The following is a 26,239-nucleotide window of genomic DNA, read 5'->3' as shown; positions in this document are numbered from 1 at the left end:
GTGACAGATCATTCTAAGTGGACGGTTGGTTGGTAAAAGACCTGCCCTTGTCAATAGCTGTCAGCATTACATCTGGCTTACAGCGTGCACCTACCTCTGTGCGCGGAGAGCCAGCATCCTGTCCACTCCCGGATTGGTTCTGTTGCAGGCCGAGAGTGGCCAGGGGAGACTGCGTGTAGCAAAGATACCTGGCCCATGTCTGTCTCAGAATCTGGCAGGTGCTGGACCAGAAATGCGGCTGGATGTCCTTCAGTCTAGTTCTGGCTTCACCTGAGGAGCTTAGAGGGCAGGGTGCCACGTCCCTGTCCCTGGGACACTGACAAGGTTTGCAAGGCTACCTGGATGTTTGGGAGCACCCAACCCTGCAAACTACTTCAGAAACTACCTTAAAGATACTGGTTGGCTCACATGCTAGTCCATAAAGTCACCTTAGCACAACCGGAGCATTGGTATTTGAACTTCACCTCTGCGTGTAGTCTGAGGATGTTGGTAGATCACAGCACCATCTATAAACTTTGTGGGCCCTTCGACTTTAGAAAAGTATAAACACTTTGGAGCTTGTTTTGTTTTATAATCAAGGGACACGTCTGTTTTATCTACTGTTACTGTAACTTCTAGCTTTCTTTTTTTCTCAGTGGATGTAGATCACTAATGTTTCTTCTCTGATGAGGACAGATTTTCCCACAGCAAATGGGACAAGATGGGACTATGTATGTTTGCATGTTTGAAAGGGGGAAGGAGGAGGGTGGTAAAACAGGTGATATGCCCTGTGGTGTTCAATAAGGGGCTCCCAAAACCCGCAGCGAAGAGGGGTGCCCCGAATGCCTGGCATCACCCTTCCCCAAGAGGAAAGGGGAGGTGGCGGCCGGGGCTGGTTGTGGGGTGCCAGCACGGGCCACAGGGAGAAGAGGCAGGGGGAGGCTTGGGTGCCGGCGGGTGCAGGTGATCTCGGCAGAGGGGCTCCTCCCCAGGTGGGCCTCTTCCCCAGGTGGGCCTGCCTGCGCTCCTCGCTGGAAAAGACTGTTAAGCTGTGGACTGGTGAACTGCCTCGGAAGTCGCCGACGCTGTGATCATGGTTTTGGTCTCGTTTCTTTTAGGTTACCCCTGTTTCAGGCCAGTGCTTTTGCATTTCTGGCCCCTGCTCGAGCCATCCTGTCTTTAGATAAATGGAAATGTAACACCACAGGTAATTGCAGTTATTTCCACATATGCATTGGGGTCCTTGGACACAAGGGAGGCCTGGACCTGCTGCTCTCGGCAGCAGCGCTAAACCCTTTCCGGAACGAGGCGCAGACGCACACCCACCCTCACGCGGGCTTAGAGCTCTCCTGTCTGAGGACAGTTCCTTTCTCGACACTGGGGCATCCGTAGCCGTAGAACAAATAAGGTCCAGAAAGGACCCCGCTTTCTCTGAGCTCGTGGAATTGGCAAGTAAGGGAACGGAATTGAAGAATAGTCGTGCTATTTCCTGCCTCTTTCTTCCAGGGGAGGTTTATGAGCCACCAGCCATCATGGTCTCTACTGCGTCAGCATCCCCTCCCTGAATCACCTCGGCTTCTTAAGGAGCTGGCTATTCTGGTTTCCTGCCAATGGCTTTCATCCTCACGACTAGGCTCCCCTGCTTAGTGATTGCAGAGATTCTTAAGTAACCCAGAACGGGCAGGAAGAGACAGGGGCTTTGAGGGGAGCGATGAGTCCAGCCTGTGGTACTCTGGAAAATACCATGGCAGTGGGGGTGGGGGGAGGCGTTCCAGCAGCAAGGTTTCCCTGGCTCCATTTCCTTCCCAGGAGGTACTCGGTGACCATGTGCTTGATTCAGAAACTGGAACAAGCCTTTTGGTTTTCCCCAGGTTTTTAGAAACCTCAGCCAGGCAGCCCAGCTCTATCTCGGGCACCTCAGGTCGCAGCTCGCCAAGGTTGGGCTCGGTTTGGTTTTCTGGCTTGTGTGTCAGGCTGGTGCGAGAGGAGCGGGCATCACCACGTCAGGCAGTTCCGGGGGGAGCTCTGGATGTCGGGCACGACATTGGGCTAAGCTCAGCGCCCGGCACGACATGGCAGCCCGTGCCCGCTGCAGGAACTCGCACCTCGGAGACGGGCACCTCTAGACATAGACGGAAAGCCGGGAGGAGAGCCTGCTTTAAAGGGCAAAGTGGACGCGTCTGCGATGCAGCAGCGGTGCCCCAGGGACAATTTTGCTGTCTTTGCTTTTGTTTTCAAGATGTGTCCGCTGTCAACGGAACCGCAGAACTGCTGCACACCGAGCACATCTGGTACCCCCGCATCCGAGAGGTAAGCGGCGGGCGCGCGCTGCTGCTGGTGGCCGCTTTCCAGCGACCCTCCGCCTCTTACCGGGCCTTCTCTGCTTTCTAACGCACGGCACCGGCACCACTGCCTGGCACACAACCTGGCAGCAGGCTCCCTAGCGCCTCCTGCTTCCCCTCACACTCAGCTATGGAGAAACACTTGGTGCAGCCAGCTCAGAGGCCGCCCGCCTTTGCTCTCCTCCCGTGCTCCCCTGGGCCCTGTCTCCGTTAGCCCAGGCTTGGGAGCCCTGAAGCACAGCGCTTAGGCTGCGAGCTAGCTGCAAGGGTCTCTGTCGGAAACCTCTGGAGAGACATGAGAGGGCTTTCACTCCCGTCTGGAAACTGCCAGGAGCTCTTCTGCCCTGTCTTGTAGCGTCACCACGCATCAGCCTGGGCTTGACGGCAGTGGGTTGGGCTTGGTGCGCACGGGCCACAGGGAAGGAGCGACAGAGGCTCTCGGCCCACTCGGAACACGGCGTTGACCTGTCTGTCGAGGGTGTGGCTACTGCCCAGACATGAATTCTGGGCACACCCCCGTCTTCCAACATGTACAAGGAGCATTCAAAGGGGTCTGTCTGGTCGGTCATGTTCATTCCCTCTCAGGCCCCGCAGGAGCTCTTGCCTCTCCCATCAAGAGTCCCTGAGCAGCAGTGTTTCTCTAGGGCGACTTCCAAAGGGCTATGTTTTCTTTAAAAACTGGGAATTGCCTGTCTTCTTGGGATCATTTCTATCAGAGGAAGAGGCAAGTAGGCTGTGTGGTCAGCGCCCATTTCTGTGGTACAGTCTACACCTCCCGTGGTCAGGCCTCCATTGTCCTTCCTGAAGTCTGAAGGGTGGGTCCCAGGGCCTCGCCAGCAGGGTCTCGTTAGCAGAAGAGCTTGCTGCTTGGCAGAGATGCCCACTGTGGCTGTGGGTGACCCTTGAACGTTTGATGTGCAAGCAGCTTACCCTCCCTCCCACCTGTCTGTCTTGCCATCTTTTGTTCCAGATCCAAGGAGCCATTATCATGTCCTCGCTGATAGAAGTGGTCATCGGCTTCCTCGGCCTCCCTGGGGCTCTGCTGAAGTATATCGGGCCACTGACCATCACGCCCACTGTTGCCCTCATCGGCCTCTCGGGTTTCCAGGCAGCCGGAGAGCGAGCCGGGAAGCACTGGGGCATCGCCATGCTGTGAGTGTTGGCTTTCTGATGTTTCACGATCCTTACTGTCTTAGCACTGGACCCTGCTGGAGGAAATCAGATAGGAAATGGAAATGCCATTCATTCATTCATCCGTGCATGCATGCATTCATTCAGTGGGAACTGTCTCCTTAGTTTTATAGAGTCACAAGAAGCAGGAGAATGGTTTAATTGTTCTGAAACAAAAATGGGGCCGAAAGGTACAGAAATACCTGGATCACCTAGCACTCCAGTAACGGGGAAACCACAGCAGATGGCTTTCCTGCCCAGGTATTTGTTTACTCACAGCTCAGGGGACGAGAAGTCCAAATTCTAGGGTGACTCTAGTGGAATGTTCTTCTTTGTTTATCTCACCTTAGAGGAGCCACTGATCCTCAGCATGTCAGGGCTCATAAGTGCATCTGCCTCTGCGGTCAGGTAGTGTCTGCTGCTTCTCCATGTCTAAGAGGCTCTTTGTAACTCAGAAGTGATTCGACTTAAAACCCACTCTACCTGGGCCATCACTGTGTGACTTCCACTGGGCTCCACAGCCAAAACCAGCCCCTCATCCCACCACCGTGGGACAGCCACTGTGAATGTTCTCAAGGGCGCACACGCTGGGTTCAGGAGATTTGGGGTTTTTTCAGCCAGACTGTTTGCGTCATGACCAGGAGTAGGTGTTGAGACCTAGAGGTTGCGACATGCCAGGTGGTAACACATAAGGGGGGAGACGGTCAGGCTTCAAACTTTTGGAGCAGGCTTAGAGGTTGGCACCACTGACTGACTGTTTGGATCACATCATGGGAAAGTGGTCCTAAGGTTCTTGGATTTTTTAAATCAATTATTTTTGAATCAGTGAATTATCCCAAACAGATAATAACCTAGGTGTGGGTTTCCCATTGGTCCTGTTTGGCACTGCACTTTACACCTACTCTGCACTCACTGACACGCTTAGGTTCCAGAGACCAACATATGTATGCAGGAATGGAGGGTGATGTGTCGAGTCACAAAATGGAAGATGACTACATCGTTACATAACTGCCAAGCAACTCAGAACCGTGGCCCAGCCACCTTGACACACACAGCTAGTCAGTCCATCACGGCTAGTATTACCCTCACCTCGTGCCTTGGTCTCTAATTACAGCCAGATATGTCTCGTTAATGCCCCACATAGTCAGAGAGTAGGTTTTTTTTAACATTAAGAGAGTAGGTTTTATGCATATTTCCCACACGTGAACAAGATGGTCAATAGATGAGGAGTAGGTTTACTATGTAATGAATTACGACGGTGGCACTTACTGAGGCCTATACTGTTTGTGATACTCAGTGTATACATTGTAGGTTCAGGGCGATACGATTGCTATCCTCACTGAACACCAAAAGAAGGTTGAAGGCACAGACAGTCAGCAAAAACCCAGGTGATCTGATTGGAGCTTAACCTGTGATGCCCAATCCTGCTTCTCTGTACCAGGTCCTGGTAGACAACAGTATAATATAGTCGTAGGAGCTACCGGCTAAGCATTGGATGGCTAACTACAAAGTCGGCTGTTCAGAACCATCAGCCATCCCAAGACAGAAAGTTGAGGCTGTCAAAAAAATAAAATAAAATTGAGATGGCCTGCTCCTACACAGAGCACCTGGGGCAACTTAAGTAGGGTTTTGAGGTTGAACTGACGGTAGGGCAGTGGGGTTGGCATCACCTAATGATAGCTCTTGCATCATTAAAAATGAAGATAAGGTACGTGAAAATAGCCAACCACGTCACCAAAAACGGATGTAAAGAAAACAACATTCTCCCACCCCAGCCTGGGCACGTAGACGGCATCAAGACTGTCGAGTCGGGGAGAGGCCATGCATCTGACACAGGAGAAAAGCGTGTTTTCCACGGGGCCCTAAATTAGAAATCAGCAACAAAAGGATGAAACGGCATGGGGCGAAGAGCACGGCTGGAAATAGCTCTTTGATAGCAAATGGAGCTTCACTTGTTCATCCCGAAAATGATGGCAGTCACGGTGCCAATTATACTGCGAGAACGGCCAGTCCTTTGCCAGATAAATCCCTCTGCAGAGTCCTTGGAGAACGTAGCTCCCCGTGTTATAAAAATGAACTAAATGGATCAAAATGAATGTGATGAAAGCCATTAGCAAGAATTAATGAAGACACAGAAAATAGGAAGCAGATAGAAACGCTGAATTCAAAAGCTAGTCATTCAATAAAGACCGCTATAGATGAACTATTGGCAAAGCTGATTAAGATGGAAGAGAAAGCTTGCTTCAGCGTCAAGCCTTTGCTCCCTGCCTCTGGATTAAAATACTTAAAAATAAAAACCCAAACAAAAGGAGTAAATTTCCCTAAGAGCCCTCTTTGCCCTTCCCTCTAAGTCAGTGGTTCTCATCTTCCTCATGCTGAGACCCTTCATACGGTTCCTCATGTGGTGCTGACCCCCCAACCCTAGCATACTGTTATGACTCATCATGTAAATATCTGATAGGATGTATTTTCATTGTTACAAATTGAACATCATTCAAGCATAGTGATTAATCACAAAAATAATACATCATTATGAAATATTTCTAATGACAAATAAATGCAATTTTGCCTTGAAGCATGATGTAGCATGGAGAACAGTCTTTACACCGGCTACTTGTATGTGGGTGTATCTGCATGTGGCGGACCCGCCTGGAGATGGATAGAGGAGTGGTGTCTTGGTTCCTAAGACCACCGGAAAGATGTGTGTTCCGATGGTCTTTAGCGACCCTTGTGAAAGGGTCGTTCGACCCCCAAAGAGGTTGAGACCCACAGGTTGAGAAATGTGGCTCTAAACATTGAGGCTCCCCAGAGCTTAATCAGTGGCCTCCTTCCCTCCTGTGCCTGGAGCATTCATTCCATCCAGCAAACACCTTCCATGTTCATGACTCCTGCAGTGAAATCTGGAGCCTAGGCCAACACTCCCTAGTCCATCCTCGGAGACATCACCCCAAGGACCGCCTTTCCCTACCTGCAGTTCCCAAGGCCTTTTCTAGCTTCAAAGGGAAAAAGACCCCAAGCTTCCCCATCCCTCCCCCTGCTTTCTAAGCAGCTTCCCCATCTCCTGTTTCATCCTTCGGTGGGGGGTATGGCCATAGACGCAGTTCATTAAGCCGGAAGCCCTGGAGGTGCTCTTGACTCTGCCTGTGCCCTTGCTCCTCCAGAAAAAATCCTGAGTCTCTTCACTCCTCCTCCTCTGGGCAGCAGCGCTGCTCTTGTCAAACTTCACCCTCGCCACCTCTTTCTGTATCATTTCCATCTTCTTAATCTCTGCCTTCTCCAGCTGGCCCTTCATTCTGTAAAATGCTGAGCTGTCACCTGTCCCAAATAGCCCTGGGGATGCAGTCGGGTGATCATTGGGCCACCAGCTCCACGCAAGAACCGTCCAGATTTACGACCTGGCCTCCCGTGGAGCCCTCCGACTCTGCCCTGTGGTCATTAGGAGTCGGCATCCACTAGGTCCAGTGACTTCCTCCTGTCCTGCAGCTCCCGAGACATGTGCTAGAAGTCTGGAACCTTCCAAGTCTTCACAAGTTTGGGTGTCTAAAAGGTCACCCAACACCTCCACCCCAGGGTCTGTTTTTATTTCTTGATGAGGTACTCGGGGATCTCTTTGTGGAAAGCCAGGCATTCCCAATAGTCATAAATATATAAATTTCGTCTTTGTGTGTGGGGGTACCTTCGTTCACCCCTCCTTTCCTCTTAGAGCTTATAAGGCGTTGAATCTCCTAGCTCCTGCCTCTACTTTTCCGTTTTCCATCTGTCTTCTTTTCCCTCACTTTTCAGGGAGGTGTCCTCAGCTTTATTTAACTCCTTCCCTTGAGATCTTTCATCTTCGCTCTCATGATTCTTAGTTTCCAGGAGCTCTTCCTTTGTGCTTGTCACACCTGCTACAAGGTAAATGGGTGCTGAGGAGGTGTGGTATGAGGATGAGAAGGGGGATACTGGGGGGGGGAGGGGGGGCAGTGAACCACGACCATGGGAAAGTCAAGAACATTATCAAAGACGTATATCCCGGCTCCCAAAAGCCTTGGGCCCAATTGATCCAATAATAAGTGCCTTAGAACTTCAAGGAAGACAGAACTCCTGCATTGTTTCGCTTGCTGTAGAACAAGAGAAAGAAGGGGGAACTGGCCGGCATTTTCCTTCTGAATTGACACAAGTGCCCGTTGAGCCGAGGGGGTTAAGAGGTCCTTTCTTTGATCGTCCTCGCAGCCTTTTAACATGTAAGTCTGCCCAGAAAGAGGCCTTTGTAGCTAGTCGCATTTGTTTATCTATAAATGTATCTGAGAAGAATGTTCTGTAGGACGTGGTTTGGGGACGGCAGCTACAGGTAAAACAAGAATGCCCGTATGTGTTGTTCAAGGAATCCAAGAATGAGGAAAGTTGAGAGAATTGTCTGGATACATCCACCATGAGTCCCTGGTGACTTTTCTGGATACGTCTTTATTAGTTAGAAGCATGGTGACAGTTTTCTGAAAGATGCACTGATTTGTTCGCTTTTTCAAAAAATCTCATTGCCATTCACTCGATTCTGACAGCGACCCTATAGGACAGGGTGGAGCTGCCCTGTGGGTTCCCAAGACTGACTCTTCAGAGGAATGGAAAGCCTCATCTTTGTCCTGCCAGGAGGACGGATGGTTTCGACACATGCATGCGTAACCACAGTGCCGCCAGGGGTCCCTGGTGTGTTGGCTTTTGTTTCTTCTCCCTGCCACTGAGTCTGTGCTGACCCATCGAGACCCCCTGTGGGTTTCTGAGACTAACTGTTTATGGGAGTAGAAAGCCCAGGCTTCTCGGAGCTGCTGGTGGTTTAGGGTTAAAACTGCCGACCATGGGGATCCCAGCCCAACCTGTAACCACTGCACCACCAGGGTTCTTTGGTGTTAGCTCGAGACATTATTTATGTATTGTTTTCTGATCACTACACCCAGGCTCTCTCTTGCAAGACCCTTTCTGCCTCATCCATGTCCACTCTTCTTACCCTGGCCTTGCCTGAGGGCAGGGTATTTCTTCTGGTTAAGTCCCTCTTTGACAGCCCTGTCCATCCGGGCAGCCGCCGTCTTGGGTCTGGGAGTTGCTCCCTCCCTTTGAGCATGAGATTGCAGTCCTAGTGTTGGCTTGGCTCTTGCTAACTGCAGGGAGATTGCTTATACCTTGCCTCCGCCTTTGTAAATAGTCCCTTCATCAGTCTGCTGCTGTTGCCCCCCCGCCCCCCGTCCATGTAATACTGGCTTTTACTTTCTCACATCCTCTCAAGAGTTAAGTTAGATTTTAATGATCTCATTATTGAGTGCAGTACTCACTTTACCTAAATCATGCAGTATTGCTGGCGACGTCGCCCAGGCCTGAGTCAGGCTCACATTTCTCCTGCTGAACCCATATTTGTTTCGACGGTGTGAGGGGCTTCAAATGTCTATGGAAGAAGTCTCGGATCTTTCCATTCCATTTTTCCCTGAACGTTTCCACCCCCTTCGTAGTGAATTGCCTACTTCACGGTTTTTCTTAGTTTTTGATTTATGCCTTTAGTTTGTTTTAAGGGGGAAAAGATCCCAAATTCAGTTTGTAGAGACCCCTTAATTAAGTCTTAGCCAAGACAAAAATAACGCAAATGAGGAGACGGTCAGCACAAGACCAGGAATGGTCTCGGAAGGCCCTGTGGCCAAGTTGCTACTTAGAGAGCATAGAAAACAATGGAAATTTGTCACAAAATCCTGATTCCCAGCAAAGCAGCTCATGGCTGCCGCAGGTAGGACCAGGGGACGGGCATGGGACTGATCAGGATGTGTACATGAATGCAGTTGAGAAAAGTAGATAGCGCCTTCTGACCACTTCATTCTGGGTGTCCATGTGGATTGGGGATCCCCGTTTCCATAAAGGTGGGCCCAGGCAAGTCCTTGAAGGGTGAGCCGGTCCTTTTCCTGGGTTAGCTAGGGGAGTCATCGTAATCTGCTTTCAAACATGCTCTGCCCCAGAATGAGCTCTGTGGAGCCTGAATTTATGTCAAGACACAGAACGGAGTTGGGGCTCCTACTGCAAACCATACCCTTTGGGAAGTCAAACGCATAGACTTTCAGCTGTAATACAAATGCCTTTCACCTTCTTTACCAGCTCTGTTAACAGCTGATAAGTACGGTTTTTCCAATGGCTCATTCACTAAAATTCTCTTTGTCTTGTCTCTCGGAGAGGAAGGAAAGCCAACCAGCCTTGGTCATAAAGAGAATTTGATGCCATATATTGTGAAATGAAAATTGTAATTAAGAAATGAACAAAAGTATTAAACCGTTTTCTGACACCTCCCACCCCCAAGCTCCTGGACTCCTTATTGATCTTTTGTTTCTCTTGGCAAATACTGTGACCACCTTTTAGAGCTTACGTAAATGCCCTGTGCTCTTGCAAAAGATGGGGGCAGGCTCGTTTGATAAAGTTCAACCCATGTCCGTGAGGTAGACTTTTACTCCTGGGACAAACAGAAGACTTTCCTGAATGAAGTTTTAAAATGCATCATGCGTAAGAGGTGAAAGAATGACATCAGGCCTCTTAGAATGGAGGACAGAGAGAAGCGTGCTCGCGATCATCAGCGTCACTTAATTAGCTGTGTTCTCAGGGTGCTAGCTGATGCAGGACAAGCAAACACTGTAACGGGTCAATACCAGAAAGGTCCTCCGGAAGGGAGTGGCAACCTGCCCTTCCAGGAATTAAAGCACACACAGAGCTTATTAATAAGTAACGCTGTGGACTAGGACAGATCGGTACTGGAAGAATTGTATGGGAAAAATTAGATATTTGGGTAAGGGCAGATTCCTAGCTTAAATCTGGTTGAATTAAAGACTTAAGTATAGGAAATAAGACTGCACTAGTAGAAGAAAACTCCCAAAATTATTTAATCATTCAGCAGGGAAGACTTCTCTCAAAGCAGATATTGAACAGAAAAGAATCAAGATTTACTAACTCAAGCTTTTAAAACATAATCAAAACCACCAAAACTAAATTACAAATCTGGGGAAATGCTTATACAACAAATTCCACAACAGAGACAGTGACTCTAAGTTATAAAGACCTTCAGTAATTAATTTTTTAATGGTGTCAGTAGAGGAGTGACCCAAGACCATCCATCGTCTAAGCAACCATTAGCAAAGGAGGAGCAGAGGACCCGTTGGGGTGCCTCACTGCCTCTCCGCTGGCTTCCGCTCCGGGGGACCCTCTCGTTTCCGTGTTACTGACGTTACAATTGACGGGCCAACCTTGATGTGTTGCTGTTAGCCTGAGACCATAGTGTGTGTCCAGATCTCCCCTAGGTTTGGACAGATGACTAATGCCACGTGTCCTCCACGCAGCATCCACATTGCCTGTGCATCATCACCGTCACCCGCCTCCCTTTCCCTGAGTCCCTGTGGCCTTGGGGTCACTGATTTGCCTTTCCTAGGTGGCCATTGGCCCCCTTGTTAAGCATGTTGGAAATGAATGTTTCCATGGAAGGTGGTGGCGAGATAGAGTGCTGCTTGAAATAACAGGTAACGACAGACAGGGGCTTTGGGAATCTTGTGGTGTTCCCTTTGAGGTAACTAGCCTTTTTACTTATTTTTAAAGCATGAAAATTTTATGAGGGTCTTAAGTTTTGGTGTTTCTTGATGCCCTGATATTTCTTGAAACATTTCACTATTCCTGAGGTGTGAAACCAATTGGGCACCCTGGGTATTTCCACCCTCTGACCCTAGTCCTGGCCCAGTGGCTTTGGGCATCAGGGCCCCTGGGAACCTCAGTGTTCAGCTGGCCTGTGGCACTCACATGTCTGCTCTTGCGCCAGGCCGAGGTCGGTGCGTCATGAGGCTTGTGACTGCAAAGTTATACTCGAGCCTGCTGTCAGTGGGTCTAGAGAATCCCTTCTCAGTGATTGGAACTGTGCCAAGAGGGGAAATAAGCTGAGCTTTGCCCAAGAACCCACTCTCCCTGCCACCTGGGTCTTAGGGAAGGGGAGTCCATGTGGATGGTTAGACACGTGGTTGTGCACCTGCCTGATGTGGTGACGAGGAAATCCACCCTGGGGCTGGAAGCTGTTACAAGGTTGCCAGCCAGACAGGGTCCCCGGTGGGTCAGGAGGTGTTGGTGGCCATGACTGCCCCCCCCACCTTAGCACTCAGGCAGGGGTGTGAGGCTCAGGACAGAGCCCCTGCTCCAGCATCCCCGCTTTACAACCTGTGCACTAGAGGCAGGAAGAGTTTAAGCTCTACAGGGAAATCCCGAGCCCATGCACCCATCAGCCCCCCTGGGACCTGTTGGCCATGTGATCTTGGCCTTCAAGCTCTGCGGGTGACCCTTAAAGTTCCTCTGTACGACTGGGACGGCGTGCGAGAAGATCCAAGCTTGCTGGCTGCCATGGACACACACCTCTCGGGAACATTGCGATTAATACGGGATCCCACTGCACACATAACAACCATCTACTGCCGTGGAGTCCATTCTGACTCCTGGCAGCCCTACGGAGGGTTTCCAAGATTGTCAATCTTTCTAGGAGCAGCCAGCCTCCTCCTCCTCCCCAGGAGTGGCTGATGGGCGTGAACTGCCGACCTTGTGATTTGTAACCCTTGTGCTTAGCCCACAGCACCACCAGGGCTCCTTTCGACTGGACGTAGTTTTCTTCAGTGTGGGCACTTTCCCTTTTTGAAAAGTAAGATTTACTCATTGTAGGCAAATCAGGAAATACCGGAAGGGTAGAAAATCAATCATAGATGACGTCAGCGCTGGAAGCGAACCCTGGAAGCATTGTAGACCATGTCTGTGTGTTTGTGCTTTCCTGGCTGGCCCTCAGTGCTGGACCTAGACTGCGCAGCACATTGTGCCCAGCTCTCTTTGTCTTGTCCCTCACCATAGTTATCAGCTTTTTAACACACCCTTAGAGATTTTTTACTCTGTTTAGGAAAATCGAACCAGGACCTGTTTCTTGCCATTTTGTTCAGTGTCACGAAATACCACGTAGAGACGTAGCACACCCTCAAGAAGAGCACCTTCCCAAAGATGGGATTACAAAGGGCCTCAAGCGGCTTTGTAGGCGAATGAGACTTGAACACACGTAGCGGTTTTTGCCGTTGAGACATGTATGTCCAAACTCCAGACATATACTGCCTTTTAACCCAATTTATTTTCTTTGTCTCCTCAGGACAATTTTCCTAGTATTGCTGTTTTCCCAATATGCCAGAAATGTCAAATTCCCTCTCCCAATTTACAAGTCGAAGAAAGGGTGGACCGCGTACAAGTTACAGCTTTTCAAAATGTTCCCCGTGAGTGCCCTTCAGCTGACGATGACCTTGCCTTTGGTCCACAGGTGTGGCATGTTGGGTCGGAGGATGATGAGCAGTCCCCTCCCTCCTGGAGGGACCGTGTCCATGTGGGGCACCGAAGACCACCTGAGCCAGCCTGCTGGGCTCCGTAGTTGTTGCTCATCCTCTTGGCAGTACTTCCGCAGGGGAACGTTGAGCCTGGGACCCAGTGATAATGGGCATGGTGTCTGTTATGAGTCGGGTGGCCAGACTTCAGAAGGGTTAGCGAGCATCTGCCTGTGTGCAGTGGCTCTCTTTAACCGGGTTTCCACTGAAGGGCTCAGCCTGTCTGCAACTCGGTGGTGCGGGCTTTTTCTTCTTAGGAATCGTGGGGGTGGCTCGGTGGAGGAGGACCCCTTGGCAGTTGGCCTGACCGAACCTTTCCCCTCGATCTCTTCAGATAATCCTGGCCATCCTTGTGGCCTGGCTGCTCTGCTTCATCTTCACGGTGACAGATGTCTTCCCTCCTGACAGCACCAAGTACGGCTTCTACGCACGCACAGATGCCAGGCAAGGCGTGCTTCTGGTGGCCCCGTGGTTCAAGGTCCCATACCCATGTGAGTATTTGGAGGGGCTGGAAGTTGGCCAGCCGCTCTGCAGCCTGAAAAGCCTTCTTTGTCCCAGCCTGTCTCCCAAAGGTCTCGCTCCCCAGCAGAGGATTAGACCGACCAAAGGGACTCCTTAAGCAGAGGCCATTGATTAGCACCGAGACTAAGCCACTTTCCCTTCCAGTGGCCCGGTGACTGGGGCTTTGCCAGGACGAAATCTGGGCCAAAGGGTCCCTTGCCAGGCTTGAGCGTTGGTGCCCAGCACTGGTGGGTGGCTGCTTAGAAGGGCGAGTCTCGAGCTGCACGGTACCAGAGCCACTAAAGGGCGGGGCTCAGGTAGGGGATCCTGCAGATTAGCAAGCCCAACTGCTCAAGCGTGATGGAATCTATATAATCTTTTAATGGGGAGCCATAATCTTTCTTTTATTTTTGATCCCAGCTGTCAGGGCTAAATCGATATGCACAAATGGGCCGGAAATAGAGCTCACATTGCAGTTCGAGTGTTGGGTTGCTGGGGGAGGGAATAAGATCCCCCCCAGTGAGGTGTCAGCTGGACTCACGTGGACCATTTCCAAGAGCCTAGCCCCAGGTGGCTTGGGTGAACCCAGGCCATCATCACATGCTTGTTGCTTCTACCAGGGACTGTCTTCCCAGCGGCTGGCGGGCTCGGCTCGCACTTCCTCAGACGACGCCAGTTCATCCCCCAGTTTAGCCGTTGTGCAGGAGGGCTTCAAAAAAGTTGCTGGAAGAAATGGAATTAAAAGATGGTGGAGGGTTGTTTTTTCTCCCTCCCCCCCCACCCCCCATGAACTTTTTGAAGTTGCACATTTGGGCGAGGAGGGAAAGAGCCGGGAAAGGGAAGACTTGTCAGGTTGGGCCCCAAGAACAAAGGCTCTAAATGAGTCACCGGGATCTTGGCAGCTGTGGCTCTGGAGCCGGGCACCCGCACCAAGCCTCAACTCAGAAAGCACAGTGTCCAGAAGGGCACTCTCATCACACCGGCCCGCCCGCCCGCCCACCTACCTCGGGCGAGTTTGCCCCTCCGGCTCTCCTCCAGAAGAGGTGGGCTGATGAGCCTGGAGCTCTGGACCAAGTGCCTCTGCTCTGTGTGGCAGGGACCTGTGTGGCTAGTCCGTGCACATCCCACAGAAAGTGGCAGGGCCCGTCTCTGCTTTCTCAAAGGGAATCGATGCTCTTGAAGGAAGAAAGCTCTACTTGCCTTAGAGAATGCTTGTCCCGCCTGGCCTCTCGCTTCCTGTCGGGGTTTCATGGAGCTCCACCCACCTCCCCAGGGGGAGACAGGCAAGGGCCCCATTATGCTGTGCCTTACTCTAGCCATGGGCCCTTCCCATGCAGCCCACAGGTCGTCTCCATTTTTTTTTTTTTTGCATTAAAAGAGCAGGCTAACCCTCATTAAAGCCATCTTCATTGGCATTAATAGCTCTTCCAGGTTATCAAGGTGCTGGGATGCCGAGTTAAACGTGCACAGCACTTCCATGGGGAGAAAGACGGGCTGTGTTCCCATAAGAGCTCCACTCTCAGACTTCCCCAGGGGCCACTGCTGCCTTGTCCCGCAGAGTTGCCGTGAGTCGGCATCGGGCATCTACTTGCTGGCCGTGGGTTTGCTTTGGTTTGTTGGAACGCTTCCGGGAACTTCGATCTGAGGACCCCGGGGGGTGGGGGGGGACAGTTGCCAGCTGGCCCCTCTCCTGTGCAAAGTAACCATATGCGGTGTCCTTTCCCTCAGTCCAGTGGGGCCTGCCCACCGTCTCGGCCGCGGGCGTCATCGGCATGCTCAGCGCAGTGGTGGCCAGCATCATCGAGTCCATCGGCGACTACTACGCCTGTGCACGCCTGTCCTGCGCCCCGCCCCCGCCCATCCACGCCATCAACAGGTACGTTCCAGAAGGAGGGAGTGCCGCTGCAGCCCAGCACCGCCTCACTGCCCTGTGGTTCTTTGCCTCTGGAGAAGAGGCTTCGGAAGTGGTTCAACATGAAGGCAGCAGAGCGGCACCGGGCCTACCCACAGCCTCTTCCGGATTCTAGCCTCCTGTCCCCAGCCTGCCTTCCCTGAGAATAAGCGGTGGCAAGACGCCCCCGGAGAGCACGCTGCACCTTCACTCCTAAAAACCAGCACTGCCGTGCTCGCTCCTCCATTCGGGTCCCGTTGACCCGGGCAGAGAGCACGCTTGGCTGTTGACTGCAGGTGTGCGGGTTCAGGGCCACCCAGAGGCACTGTTCAAGGAAGGCTTGGTGGTCGGGTTCCAGAAGGCCAATCATTGAACACCCCCAGGGGGGTGCAGTTATGCTCTGACGTCTCCTCCCCTCCCCCCCCCCGCCCGCCCGCCGGGGGTGCCAGGAGTTGGATTGCATAGGCCCACTTGGGCTTTCTCCCATGAGGTTCTCCCAGCTGTTCCCAGGGGCAGGTGTTACACAGCCTCTTCACAGTAGAGCGGAGTACATGAAGTCTGCCAAATCAAGGGGTTCATGAACCCCGGGGGCCAGGGCAAGATACTCTCCGCACACCTAGTCCTTCGCTCCTGAATGCGGGGAGTGAATGATGGAACCCGTGGACTGTACAGCTCACCCCAGTCTCCCAGCCAGCCAGCCAGCGGCTGCTCCCCAGCATGCCTGCTGTCTCCCTCCTGTGGCTCGCAGCAGTTCTGGAAGGAGCTCCGAGCCCTGATTTCTGCATCTTTCTCTTGCATGTAATTAAGCTCCTTCTACAAGGGGGCTTCAAAAAGTTTCCATAAAAATAAAGCGGGGGGGGGTATGTGAGTTAAAAGAATGGAATTTTCCCCAGGAAATTTTTCCTAGCCTCATATATTGAGTCATGTGAAAATGTTTACATGTATGCATTTGTTAAGCATTTCCTCTCAGATGAAAGTAGATTTGAATAACAAAGGAATCAACCAGGGTGTTGCAGTCATAGGAGACACCCATGTTTGTCTTAATACACCCCCACCCCTACCCCCACTCCCCCTACCCACCCATGACCCTTCAGCCAATTCCAACGCTTTTGCCTGAGAATCCCAATGACTGGCTCTGTTTTCTAGTGGAAATCCGTTGCCTTAATATGGAATGATTTTTAAGCCCCTGTAAAATTTAGAGGAATCCTGGTGGCAAGGTTGGCGGTTCAAACCCACTAGCTGCTCCACTGAAGAGCAGTGTCGCTTCCTGCTCCTGTAAAGCTGGACGGGTGGACACCCTCAGAAGCCTATGGCTGGAGGGTGGCTCTGAGCTGCAGTTGATTCTTTGGAGGGTTCTCATGGTCGATGGGGGGAATCCCGCCCACGTCCTGGCCCTAATGCAGGAGGCCTGGGGTGAGGTTAGAGGGTGTGCCGTCCCTGGACCGCGCCACTGAACCTGTAGCCCGCACTCAGTGCGCCCTTCTCTTGTCCTCCCGGTCCTTCTCATTCAGGGGCATTTTCGTGGAGGGCGTCTCCTGCGTGCTCGACGGCGTCTTCGGCACTGGGAACGGGTCCACGTCATCCAGCCCCAACATCGGAGTGCTGGGCATCACCAAGGTAGGTGGTTTTCCCCGTGAAGGGGTTGGGGCCTAGGCCTCCCTTGTGCTGGCTGGTTGGACCCTGGTGAGTTTTAGAGGGAAAGAACGGCCTCCGAGTGGCTGAGGCTGTGTCTTCCTTTCACTGCCCCTCCCCTGTTTTTCTCTGAGGGATGTCAGGACACAGGGCTGGAGGTCCCTTTTCCTTTGGCCGGCACGGTAGGGGCTTCCCACACATCCTGTGTGTCTTTCTCCTCCATCCGCGTGCCTTCCAGACACGGATTCACTGCTGCCCTGACCATACCTGCTTTCGCAAACACTTGGCTTATTGAGCGAGTGACGGGGGGAAGTGCCCTTGCCCTCAGGGAGTGTGCCAAACATGGACAGTCAGCAACAGCCACAAGTGCTGCAGTGTGCCCAGGACTAAGCACTGAGTTAGGCGGGCGCAGGGTGGTGAGTTCAGTCAGGGGGGCTGGAAGCCTCGATTGGCAGCTAGGCACTGCCCCCAATATGAGCTGAGCCTGGCACATTGAAGCACAGCAAGGAGCCTGTTGCAGCAGGAACAGAGAGCGAGAAGACCGTGTTCCAGAGAAGAGATGTTCTAGAGATTCCTCTCATGGCTTAAAGATTAACCAGGAGCTCAACCTTAGCCCTAGAACCCCTCTCTCAGATGACATCTGGCGTGAAAGCCTAGCAGATACAAACAAGTCCGAGTGAGTCACTCCGGAGGAAGCTAGGGCCTGGGGCCAGAGTCCTACCTGCCAGCCTCGACCCTCTGCCCCACCCCCAGCTTCCGTCATCGCATGTCGTACTAGCAAGTAGACTTGTACCCGTGTTGTCTATGGCCCCAGGGTGCTCTTAGCTGGGTGTGTGACGAATGCAGAAATGCAGCCAGCTGGCTGACTCGGTGCATTACCCAGCACAGCCTGCTCCAGTGAGGTCCCCAGCCTGTGGCTGCTCAGCCACCAGCTCCCGAACCCCGAGAACTTGCAAGTGAATCCTGCATGATCTTTATACAATTAGGGGGTAGATCTCCAAAGAAAATGCACAGACTTTCAGAAGAGAAATCCCTCTGCCTGATTCTATAACCACGTGAAAAGAAATCAGGTACCAAATGTTGCATCTTCATGGCAGGCTTGAGAGGCCCCACTCACACCGCCCCTAGAGCGTCCCGGGAAGGGCTAGTCTCCCCTGCCCGGTGTATAACTGATTGCACATATAACGAGTAAAAATGTTGCCACAGGTTTTCGTGGTCGAGCCTCTCCTCCTCTGTCAGGAGACACTGGTTCGCTGTCCCCAGCCAGGGCACCTCATGTGGACCCAGCGCATCATCTTGTCATTGGTAACTTACACATTGCCATGGTGCCAAACAGCTTTTCAGTGGAGCTTCCCGACTGAGATGGACTTGGCTTCCAAACACTGGGCAATGCGAGCGGGCCGCCAGGGCATGGCAACTGGCCTCTGTTTGCCTGGAACAATCGGGAAAGGAGAGAGTCAGGAATCGGAGGAAGGAACCCGTGTGTGGCTAATGAGCCCACGCACAGCCACCTGCTTTGCTTAGCCCTCGTTCCTGAACTGTCAGATCAAAGACTATAGCGTGATCCTGATCAAGGGGGGGGGGGGACAGAACAGAGGCTCCCATTGTCTAACACTCCAGACTTTTCAGAGCCAAAGGGTCTGGATGAGCCCCTAAAAGGCCTACCCTGAAATCCTCTTGAGAACTTGACCCAAAGCCGCCCTCTGCCACCTTCAAATCCAACAGCAGTGTAGCTTAACTCGTAACAGAGTCCCCCTTGGAACGTGCTGCTCTTGCCGGACCGTCTGTGAGGGGTCAAAGTGACAGTGGCAGATAAGCTTAGAGGCAGGTTGTCGATGCTCCTGAGCAGAAAGGCCTCAGAAAACGGGGAGGAGAGTGGCCGCACCGCTCGAGACCGTAGCCAACCTCGCAGAGTACAGCACAACTGCTTGAATTGCTGTCTATATTCTCAACAACAAACTGAAACGAGCATCTATAAAACACAGGGTCCCAGCAAACCGGACCCAGGACAACAAGCCTCTGGGTGGCCTGAGCCATAGGGCCAATGGGAAGGTGGCTGGCTGTGCAGGAGAGAGCCAAGCTAGGTTGGGTTTCCTGCTGAAGGTGCCCAGGGCTGGTGGGCATGGGAGCAGGGAGAGCAAGGCCAGGTGGGAGGCCAGCAGGTGCTTGCCAGGCACTGATGGAATAGTTTCACACACACTGCCACATGTCCTCAGCACAACCATGCGGTTATTTCGCTATGGAGACCAGGCTCTGGAGCCCAGAGCGGCTCCGTGGCGTGCTCTGGTCACACAGCTACAAGTGGTACTAGCATTCGATCCTCGAGCCCCCCCACCCAAGAGTTCTGCTCTCTGCTCTGGGCTCCCTCTCCCTGGAAAGAGGCCAGGAAGGCTTGACATCAGGGTTGGGGGCTTCCCCAGCCGGCTCAGGCCTTGTCTGGTTTAGCTGCCGGGGAAGGTGGGCTGGAAGGCTTTGGGGATATGGTGTCCTTAGTGGATGGTGAGAAAAGGCAGCCTTTGACATTCCCCATTTGAAATGCCAGAGGCTCCCCTCAATCCCCAGGGCACGGGGGTGAAGAGGGGGGATCAAAGGGTGGGACCCTTGAAAACCCCAGAGTCTCAAGCTCAGGAGCAGGTCTGCGCAGGAGACCAATGGGGGAAACTGAGGCGGGGCCCTGGGCCTGCCCCCAGAGTGAGCAGAGAGGAGGGGGCAGCGAAGAAAGATGGGCAGTCTGTGTCCTCTGGAATCGCTGGAGTGACTGGGGTTGACTGCACACCGAGATGAATGCTTGTTTTGAAGTGAGCCTGGCCGCTGCCAGCTGGAAGTGCCCCTCGGCCCCAGCTTTGGTGGCTCATGGGTCACGTGCTGGCCACCCTTGCAGGAGACCCAGGTCGTCCTCCCAGTCAGCGTGCCTCCTTCGTGCTCAGTCTTTTGCTGGGATGCTGAGCAGGTTTCAGTAGCACTTTTGGATTAAAACGGCCTAGGAAGAAAGGCCTGGCGATCAAATTCTGAAAATCAGCCCAGGCAGTCCCTAGAGATTGCGACGGTTTGGCCCTGTTCTGGGTGGAATTGCCCTGAGCAGGGGTAGGGGGCGGTGCCTCTCGCTGTCTTGAGACTGTCTGAGTTTAGGTGTGGGGAGGGTGGGGCTGATACTGTGTCAGTGCCTGAGTACTTCCTCACACAAGTGGGGGGACCGTGGTTTCCTGGGGAGCTGGCCCTTGAGGACTGTGGGGCCGTGTTTGGAAGACAGCCCTGCAGACACCTCCTCCGCTTGCATCTCACAGGTGGGCAGTCGCCGGGTGATACAGTACGGAGCGGCCTTGATGTTGGCCCTGGGCATGGTGGGAAAGTTCAGCGCCCTCTTCGCATCCCTTCCGGACCCTGTGCTGGGCGCCCTCTTCTGCACGCTCTTCGGTAAGGATTTGTTTCCCGGGAACCAGGCACCCCTCCTCCAGCTCCTTGTCTGCCTTCTGCACCTGCCACTTTCCTAGTGGAAGGTACCCTGGTGCACAGTGGTTAAGGCCTGCCCGCTAATCCAAAGGTTGACCATTAAAATCCACCCGTCGCCCCTCCAGAAAGATCTGGCTGCCGCCTGCTTCCATCAGGATGTCTAGCCGTGGGAACCCCATAGAGCAGCTGTGCCCTGTCCTAGAGAGTTGGAGTCAGAATGGCCCCAAGGGCAGTGCCTTTTCAAACATCCACCCCGGGGCTCCCATTCAGCACCTGACCAGTAGGGTAAATGGTGGCCCATGTGCATCAGAGGAGCTTCCAAGACCGGCCTGGTGGTCGGCTTCCAGTGGTGAGAGCCGGGGAGCACACTTCTGCTCTGTGCACCGGGCATGGGCTCTCCTAGGGCCAAGGCCATGACACATTTCCATTTTCCAGTAGCAACATGTACTTTTCCAAAACGGAACCCTGCATCCCCTCCTTGGTTGTGTCACATTCTAGGTGGGACCAACTAGGACAGTCATCTTCCCGCTCTGATTGGGCCGTCTCAGTTGGCTGTGCTCTTGATGGTGGGAAGCCAGCAGGCCTCTGGGCAAATCACTCAGAAATGGAGGCACAGGGGGCATGTGATGGCTGGCTTCTAGAAGTTTGGGGGGAAATCCCGATGTTTTTCCATGCCATTATTCCACCAACGTTTGGAAGCCCCCTACCCTTGAGGTGGGTTTCCTTGCTCAATGGAAAAGTACGTAGAGGTCCTGGATAAGCACAAATAACATACAGGCCAAAGACCATTTGACTCGGACACCCAGGGTGGCTACCGTTACAGCCTGCCCTCAGGGCCTTGGGCTTCTGACCTTGGTGGACCCGGTGGGACCCGTGCCCTTGTGCTTTCTCTGCAGGGATGATCACAGCGGTTGGACTCTCCAACTTGCAATTCATCGATTTAAATTCTTCCCGGAACCTCTTTGTGCTCGGATTCTCCATCTTCTTTGGACTCGTCCTTCCAAGTTACCTCAGACAGAACCCTCTGGTTACAGGTAAGGAAAACAGACCTCAGGTTCAAGGGTGAGTCGTTTGCGCGGGCGCCGGTTCTCAAAGGGTCCTGCTTCCCTCCCTGGACCAGGCCCAGAGCTTCAGGAACTTGAGCCTCACCCTGCTGCTGTGTACCTGGACCCCTGAGCGCTTGTTGCCCCATAATGGGCAGTGTACAGACCTGCTGTGCGCAGGAAGGCCTCTTCCCGGAACCAGCTCTTTGGGAGAATGGTTTTGGGGGGGGGTAGGGGGTAGGGGGCTTTGCATGTTTCAAAGTGGTGCTGTATTTTGGAGCCCTGGAGGCACAGTGGTCATTGCTTTGGGCTGCAGTCCACAGGGTTGGTGGCTTGAAACCACCTGGAGCTCCTGGGGAAATCGGCAAGGCTTGAGCTTCGGAAACTCACAGGGACAGTTCTGCCCTGCCCCACGGGGTGCTTATGAGTCGGCATCGACTCGGTGGCAGGGAGTTTGAGTGCCGGGTTGAAATGTGTCAGATCCTGAAATTCATGATTTCCCATTGGGGCCGCAGCTGGGAGTGTGGCGATGCGCCTCGGTCCCTCCCTCCCGTGTTTCTGGGTCCCATAGAAGGAGCAGAGGAGCAGCGGCAGAGTGGCGGTCCTGCCGTGTTACCCCTGGAAAGCGGGAGGATCGCTCCTAGTTGCAGGCGCAGGCTTGCTAGTTCCTATATGTACAATTTTAATACACCACACTCGAATGGGAGCGCCTTTTAAAATCAGTTTGCTCCTGATTAAAAGGAACTATACACTGCCCCGAACAAGGAAAACCTTGGTTTGATTGCATGTACCACAAACCTTTTTATTTCCTACTCCCCGTCGCTTCCTCGCAGCCTGACAACAGCTGTCTTTCAGTCTGAATTCTTTTAATCTACCATCAGCATCGCAGTGCGGCCAGAGGTCATTGTATAGGCGTCCTGGGTTGCTCACCAAGAGGTCAGCAGTTCAAATCCACCCACTGCTCTGGGGGAGGAAGATGAGGCATTCTCCTCCCATAAAGAGTTACAGCCCCGGAACCCCCTAGGGGCAGTTCTACTCTTCCCTGGGGTCTCTTTGAGTCAGACTCGGCTCTGTGGCGGTGAGCTTTGGTTTTCCACCCTGTTAGGGTTATCGTGGGCCCCTTGGTGGTTGTTAAGGCCACTCCTCAGAGACCCCGAGAGGACCTGCCGGCCCCTGCGCTGTGACGCTTTCCGCCGGTTTCTCTGCCTCTAGGGATTACGGGGATCGACCAGGTGCTCAACGTTCTCCTCACCACAGCCATGTTCGTGGGCGGCTGCGTGGCTTTCATTCTGGATAACACCATTCCAGGTAGGTGACCGGTCTCCAGGGAGCACATTCCTGATTGCCAGCCGCTGTTCAGCCAAAGAAAGCGGGGAGCAGACAGAAGGAACTTGGGAAAAGCATTCGCTGCTTCAAACCGGCGTCAAAAGTGGTTACGTTTTACAAGCCCCCTTCCCAATGCCAAGTCCCTATTCAGAGAAAACCGGTCAGTTTCTTGGGCTGCCTTGGGAGGAGGCAGTGGGAGGCCTCGGGCCCCCTGCCCACCCTCCACATCTGAGCCCCGAGCTGGTGGCCTTCCCGGTGCTTGTGCGTGTAGAGTAGAGGGTGGACGAAAGAGAGGAAGACCCCCAACGAGATGATCGACAGGCCAGCGGCTGCCTCAGTGGCCACCTCCAGCCGAGCCCCCGCCGTGAGGAGCGTGCAGGCCGGGCCATGTTTCCCTGTGCTGGTACACAGGGTGGCTACGAGCCGAACCGGAGACCAGCTGCTCATTCAAGCACCCTTTGCTTTCTCTGCCATCCTGAGGCTAGCCCCTCGCCCTCTGCAAGCCCACACGCAGGCAGCGAGCTCACTGGACCGGCTCCCCGGCACCAAGACCACTGCCTCCACGGGTGTGTCCTGAAGGCTGGGCCCCAGAGGAGATATGAGGCCCCTGCACCACTCCCACCCCCCAAGTCCACAGAGGCTGCAGGGCAGGGACCCATCATAAAGCACTGCCCTTAACCTCTGCCTTGCCGGCCCTGGGCGGGTCCCCTGGAAGACACAGTGCTTATTCTTGGGCTTGAAGGATTGCTTGAAACAACTCTTTCCCAAAAGTTTCAGGCTGGAGCTCGCTGGGGAGTCCAGGGGTGAGCCACAGGGAAGGCGACCTGTGTGCTGGGTTTTGTTTGTTTGTTTTGGGGGCGGGGGTGCTGGGTTGTTTTTTTTTAAGTTTCACGGAGGTCAAATTAGCATACACGTCATTGTTCAGTCATACGAGGCATGTGTGTGTTCGTCACCACTGTGCACTCTGGAACATTTTCGTCCTCCTTGTTCCCACTGGGAGCTGTGGGCTCCCCATTCCCGCTCCTCCCCTTCCGTGCCCCCAGGGAATTTTCAGTCCAGTTACTGTTTTCATAGATGCGCTCATCCTGACTTGCCTATGCGGAAAAAAACATAAAACAAAGACTGGGGGGGACAGAAAAGGACCCAGTAGCAGTGACCCCTCCACCCCCAAAAAACAAAACTGGAAAATTTTAAATCAGTAAGAAATCAGAAAATATTTTAAAAATAGAATAAATGCTATTAAAATCCAGAACAAATTCGAGAGGGAGCTCTAATGGCAAGGCATTGCCCTCCAGTCTTCCACGGCTGCTGAAAACCACCTTACCCTGCTCTTTGTCTGATCCACAGATGGCTCACATGACCACAGTCTTGATAGGGGCTGAATTTAAAAGGACCCATGAGCAACATCATTTTTCTCTCCGCAGCCAGAACTAATTGAGAGGAGACTCTGGCATCAGACAGAGGACGGTGAATAAGAAGTCAGCTATGTCATGCCAGCAGCAGTTGAGGGGTGGGGGTGGGACAGCTTAGATGCAAGAACATCATGAGCTCCCCAAACAATGGGCACCCAATCTTGCTGCTCACCCAGGCTCAGGTGCCAACATGACTTTGTGTAAGGTGATACTAGGTCAGCGGTTCAAAGCCAGCAACCACTCCATGGGAGGAAGGTGAGGCTTTCTACTCCCATGAAGAGTTAGTCTTGGCAGGGCACAGGGCACTTTCACCCTGTCCTGTCGGCTTGCTGTGACTGAGCACCCACTTGATGGCAGCGAGGTGGTTTTCTTGGTATCGGGGTCTCGTTCATTTTGCCAGTGAACTCAGCACTCCGTTGGTTTTGTGTTTTGTGTGTTTGTGAGACAGGTACTCCAGAGGAAAGAGGAATCCGGAAGTGGAAGAAGGGCATCGGCAAAGGAAGCAAGACGCTCGATGGCATGGAGTCGTACGATTTGCCATTCGGCATGAACATTATCAAAAAGTACCGATGCTTCAGCTACTTGCCCATCAGCCCCACCTTCGTGGGCTACACCTGGAAAGGCCTCCGGAAGAGCAGGGCCAGCCGGAATCCGGGGGAAGACTCCCAGGCCACAGTATAGCCCCGGGCGCCCGGTGGCCGGCGGCGGTGGGGCATGTCTCTATAGTCCTTGCTGAGTAACAAGCAGTAAACTCTGTCTGTATATCTGCATTTACACTCTGTACCCTGGAGCGAAGACTGATGACAACTAATTAGCTTTTCTGTCGTGGGTGGTGATCCTGCCTGATACGGTGTCTCGCCTACGTCCTTATTTAAATGAAGCCTTGACCCTTGCCCTTCAGGGAGCGTCCATTGCTGGCCATGGTCACTGAACCTGAAGGCCCCGGACTCCCGAGGAGGGTGCGTTCCCGATCCCTGGGGAATCTCCCATTTTCGAGCCCCTTCCTAAGAGGGATTAGGATCTGAGCTGCTCGCGGCGGGCTAGTTTACCCGCAGCCTCCCAGGGGTCCACTGGCTTTCTGTGCAGGCCACCCTTGGACCAGCGTCCTTTTGATTGGAATTGTGCAAATCCTCACCTCAGCCTGGGCCCGCAGAGACCTCCTGGCTGAAGAACACCTGTCCTCGCAGTGTCACAACTGACAGGAGTGGTGACTCCGTATTTCCCTGCCGGTTCTGCAGGGGCAGGAAGCCGACCCAGTCAAAACCTGCTGGGAGCGGGCTGTGTTCCTCTCAGGAGGGGCTGGAGGGCGGAGGGAAGGCCCTGTAAGCAAGGCCTGCTCCTCGGCTGCTTCCTGTCCACAGCCCCCACCCCAGCCTGGACTGGCCGGCGCACTTCCCGGGACCTCCTTTTCTTCCACTAGTCGCCGCAACACCGTATCTGGCATTGATCACCACGGCACGAGTGCCACATGAGGGCACCGGCAGGCGTTTCTGGGAGTCTTGGCTCTGCCGTCAACGTGGATGTTAGTGATCCTTGCGCGCGTCTATCGTTACAAGGTTTTATTCCTATTTAATGTTACTGACTAGCGGATTTTTGAAATCAGTGTTTTCCATGTGACCCTCTTGCCCTGCATCCCTATGACTTGTCCTCCAACCCCACCCCCGTTCAGCAGAGAACCAGCATCCGTAAAGCTGTGGACACCATCAGGGGAAGCTCGTCATGGCTTTTCAAGGCCAGTAACCATTACTGTGGCTGTGTTTTGTATTGCTTGATACCACGCAAGTGTAAATACTGTAATGCCTAACCTATTTATCAAAACTGACTACTGGACCAGAGCCCAGACACCATGGGTCAAGTTGTACGTGAATTTGTTCCCTGAAGAAGGGAAGCCGGGGCAGGTCTCCAGCCTTCGCTGCCTGTCGTTTCTGGCAGCCATGGCTTGCGGGAACTCTGTGGGTTGCCGTGCTACATGTCCACTAGAAGTTGTAGAGGGCAAGGTCAGAGTCCCTGGCCACACAAAGTTTAAGTTATTACAGAGGTTGACGAGAAAGGTGGCTGGCTGGCCTGGCCCCGCTTGTAAAAAGAGCTCTACTTAATAACACTAAATTCTCTC

The 26,239-nt window shown here is 53.2% G+C and overlaps 1 protein-coding gene across 3 annotated transcripts in view; it reads left to right on the top strand.

Annotated features, from left to right (window-relative positions):
* The window catches only part of SLC23A2 (solute carrier family 23 member 2), a 128,028-nt gene extending 102,055 nt beyond the window's left edge, over positions 1-25,973 (top strand). For all 3 annotated transcript variants that reach the window (XM_075563968.1, XM_075563965.1, XM_075563967.1), the window contains 11 exons: positions 1,098-1,186; positions 2,219-2,289; positions 3,292-3,473; positions 12,646-12,766; positions 13,206-13,362; positions 15,101-15,248; positions 16,775-16,880; positions 20,180-20,309; positions 21,242-21,379; positions 22,601-22,696; positions 24,575-25,973. In XM_075563968.1, coding sequence (XP_075420083.1) covers positions 1,098-1,186; positions 2,219-2,289; positions 3,292-3,473; positions 12,646-12,766; positions 13,206-13,362; positions 15,101-15,248; positions 16,775-16,880; positions 20,180-20,309; positions 21,242-21,379; positions 22,601-22,696; positions 24,575-24,807 — 1,471 coding nt within the window. In that variant the 3' untranslated portion in view covers positions 24,808-25,973. The remainder of the gene's footprint in view (positions 1-1,097; positions 1,187-2,218; positions 2,290-3,291; positions 3,474-12,645; positions 12,767-13,205; positions 13,363-15,100; positions 15,249-16,774; positions 16,881-20,179; positions 20,310-21,241; positions 21,380-22,600; positions 22,697-24,574) is intronic.
* Positions 25,974-26,239: the final 266 nt, after the last annotated feature.

Source organism: Tenrec ecaudatus, chromosome 12, assembly GCF_050624435.1.
Source record: "Tenrec ecaudatus isolate mTenEca1 chromosome 12, mTenEca1.hap1, whole genome shotgun sequence".
Taxonomy (NCBI): domain Eukaryota; kingdom Metazoa; phylum Chordata; class Mammalia; order Afrosoricida; family Tenrecidae; genus Tenrec; species Tenrec ecaudatus.
The sequence above is the reverse complement of the archived record's forward strand: the minus strand, read 5'-3'. Positions and strand labels throughout refer to the sequence as shown.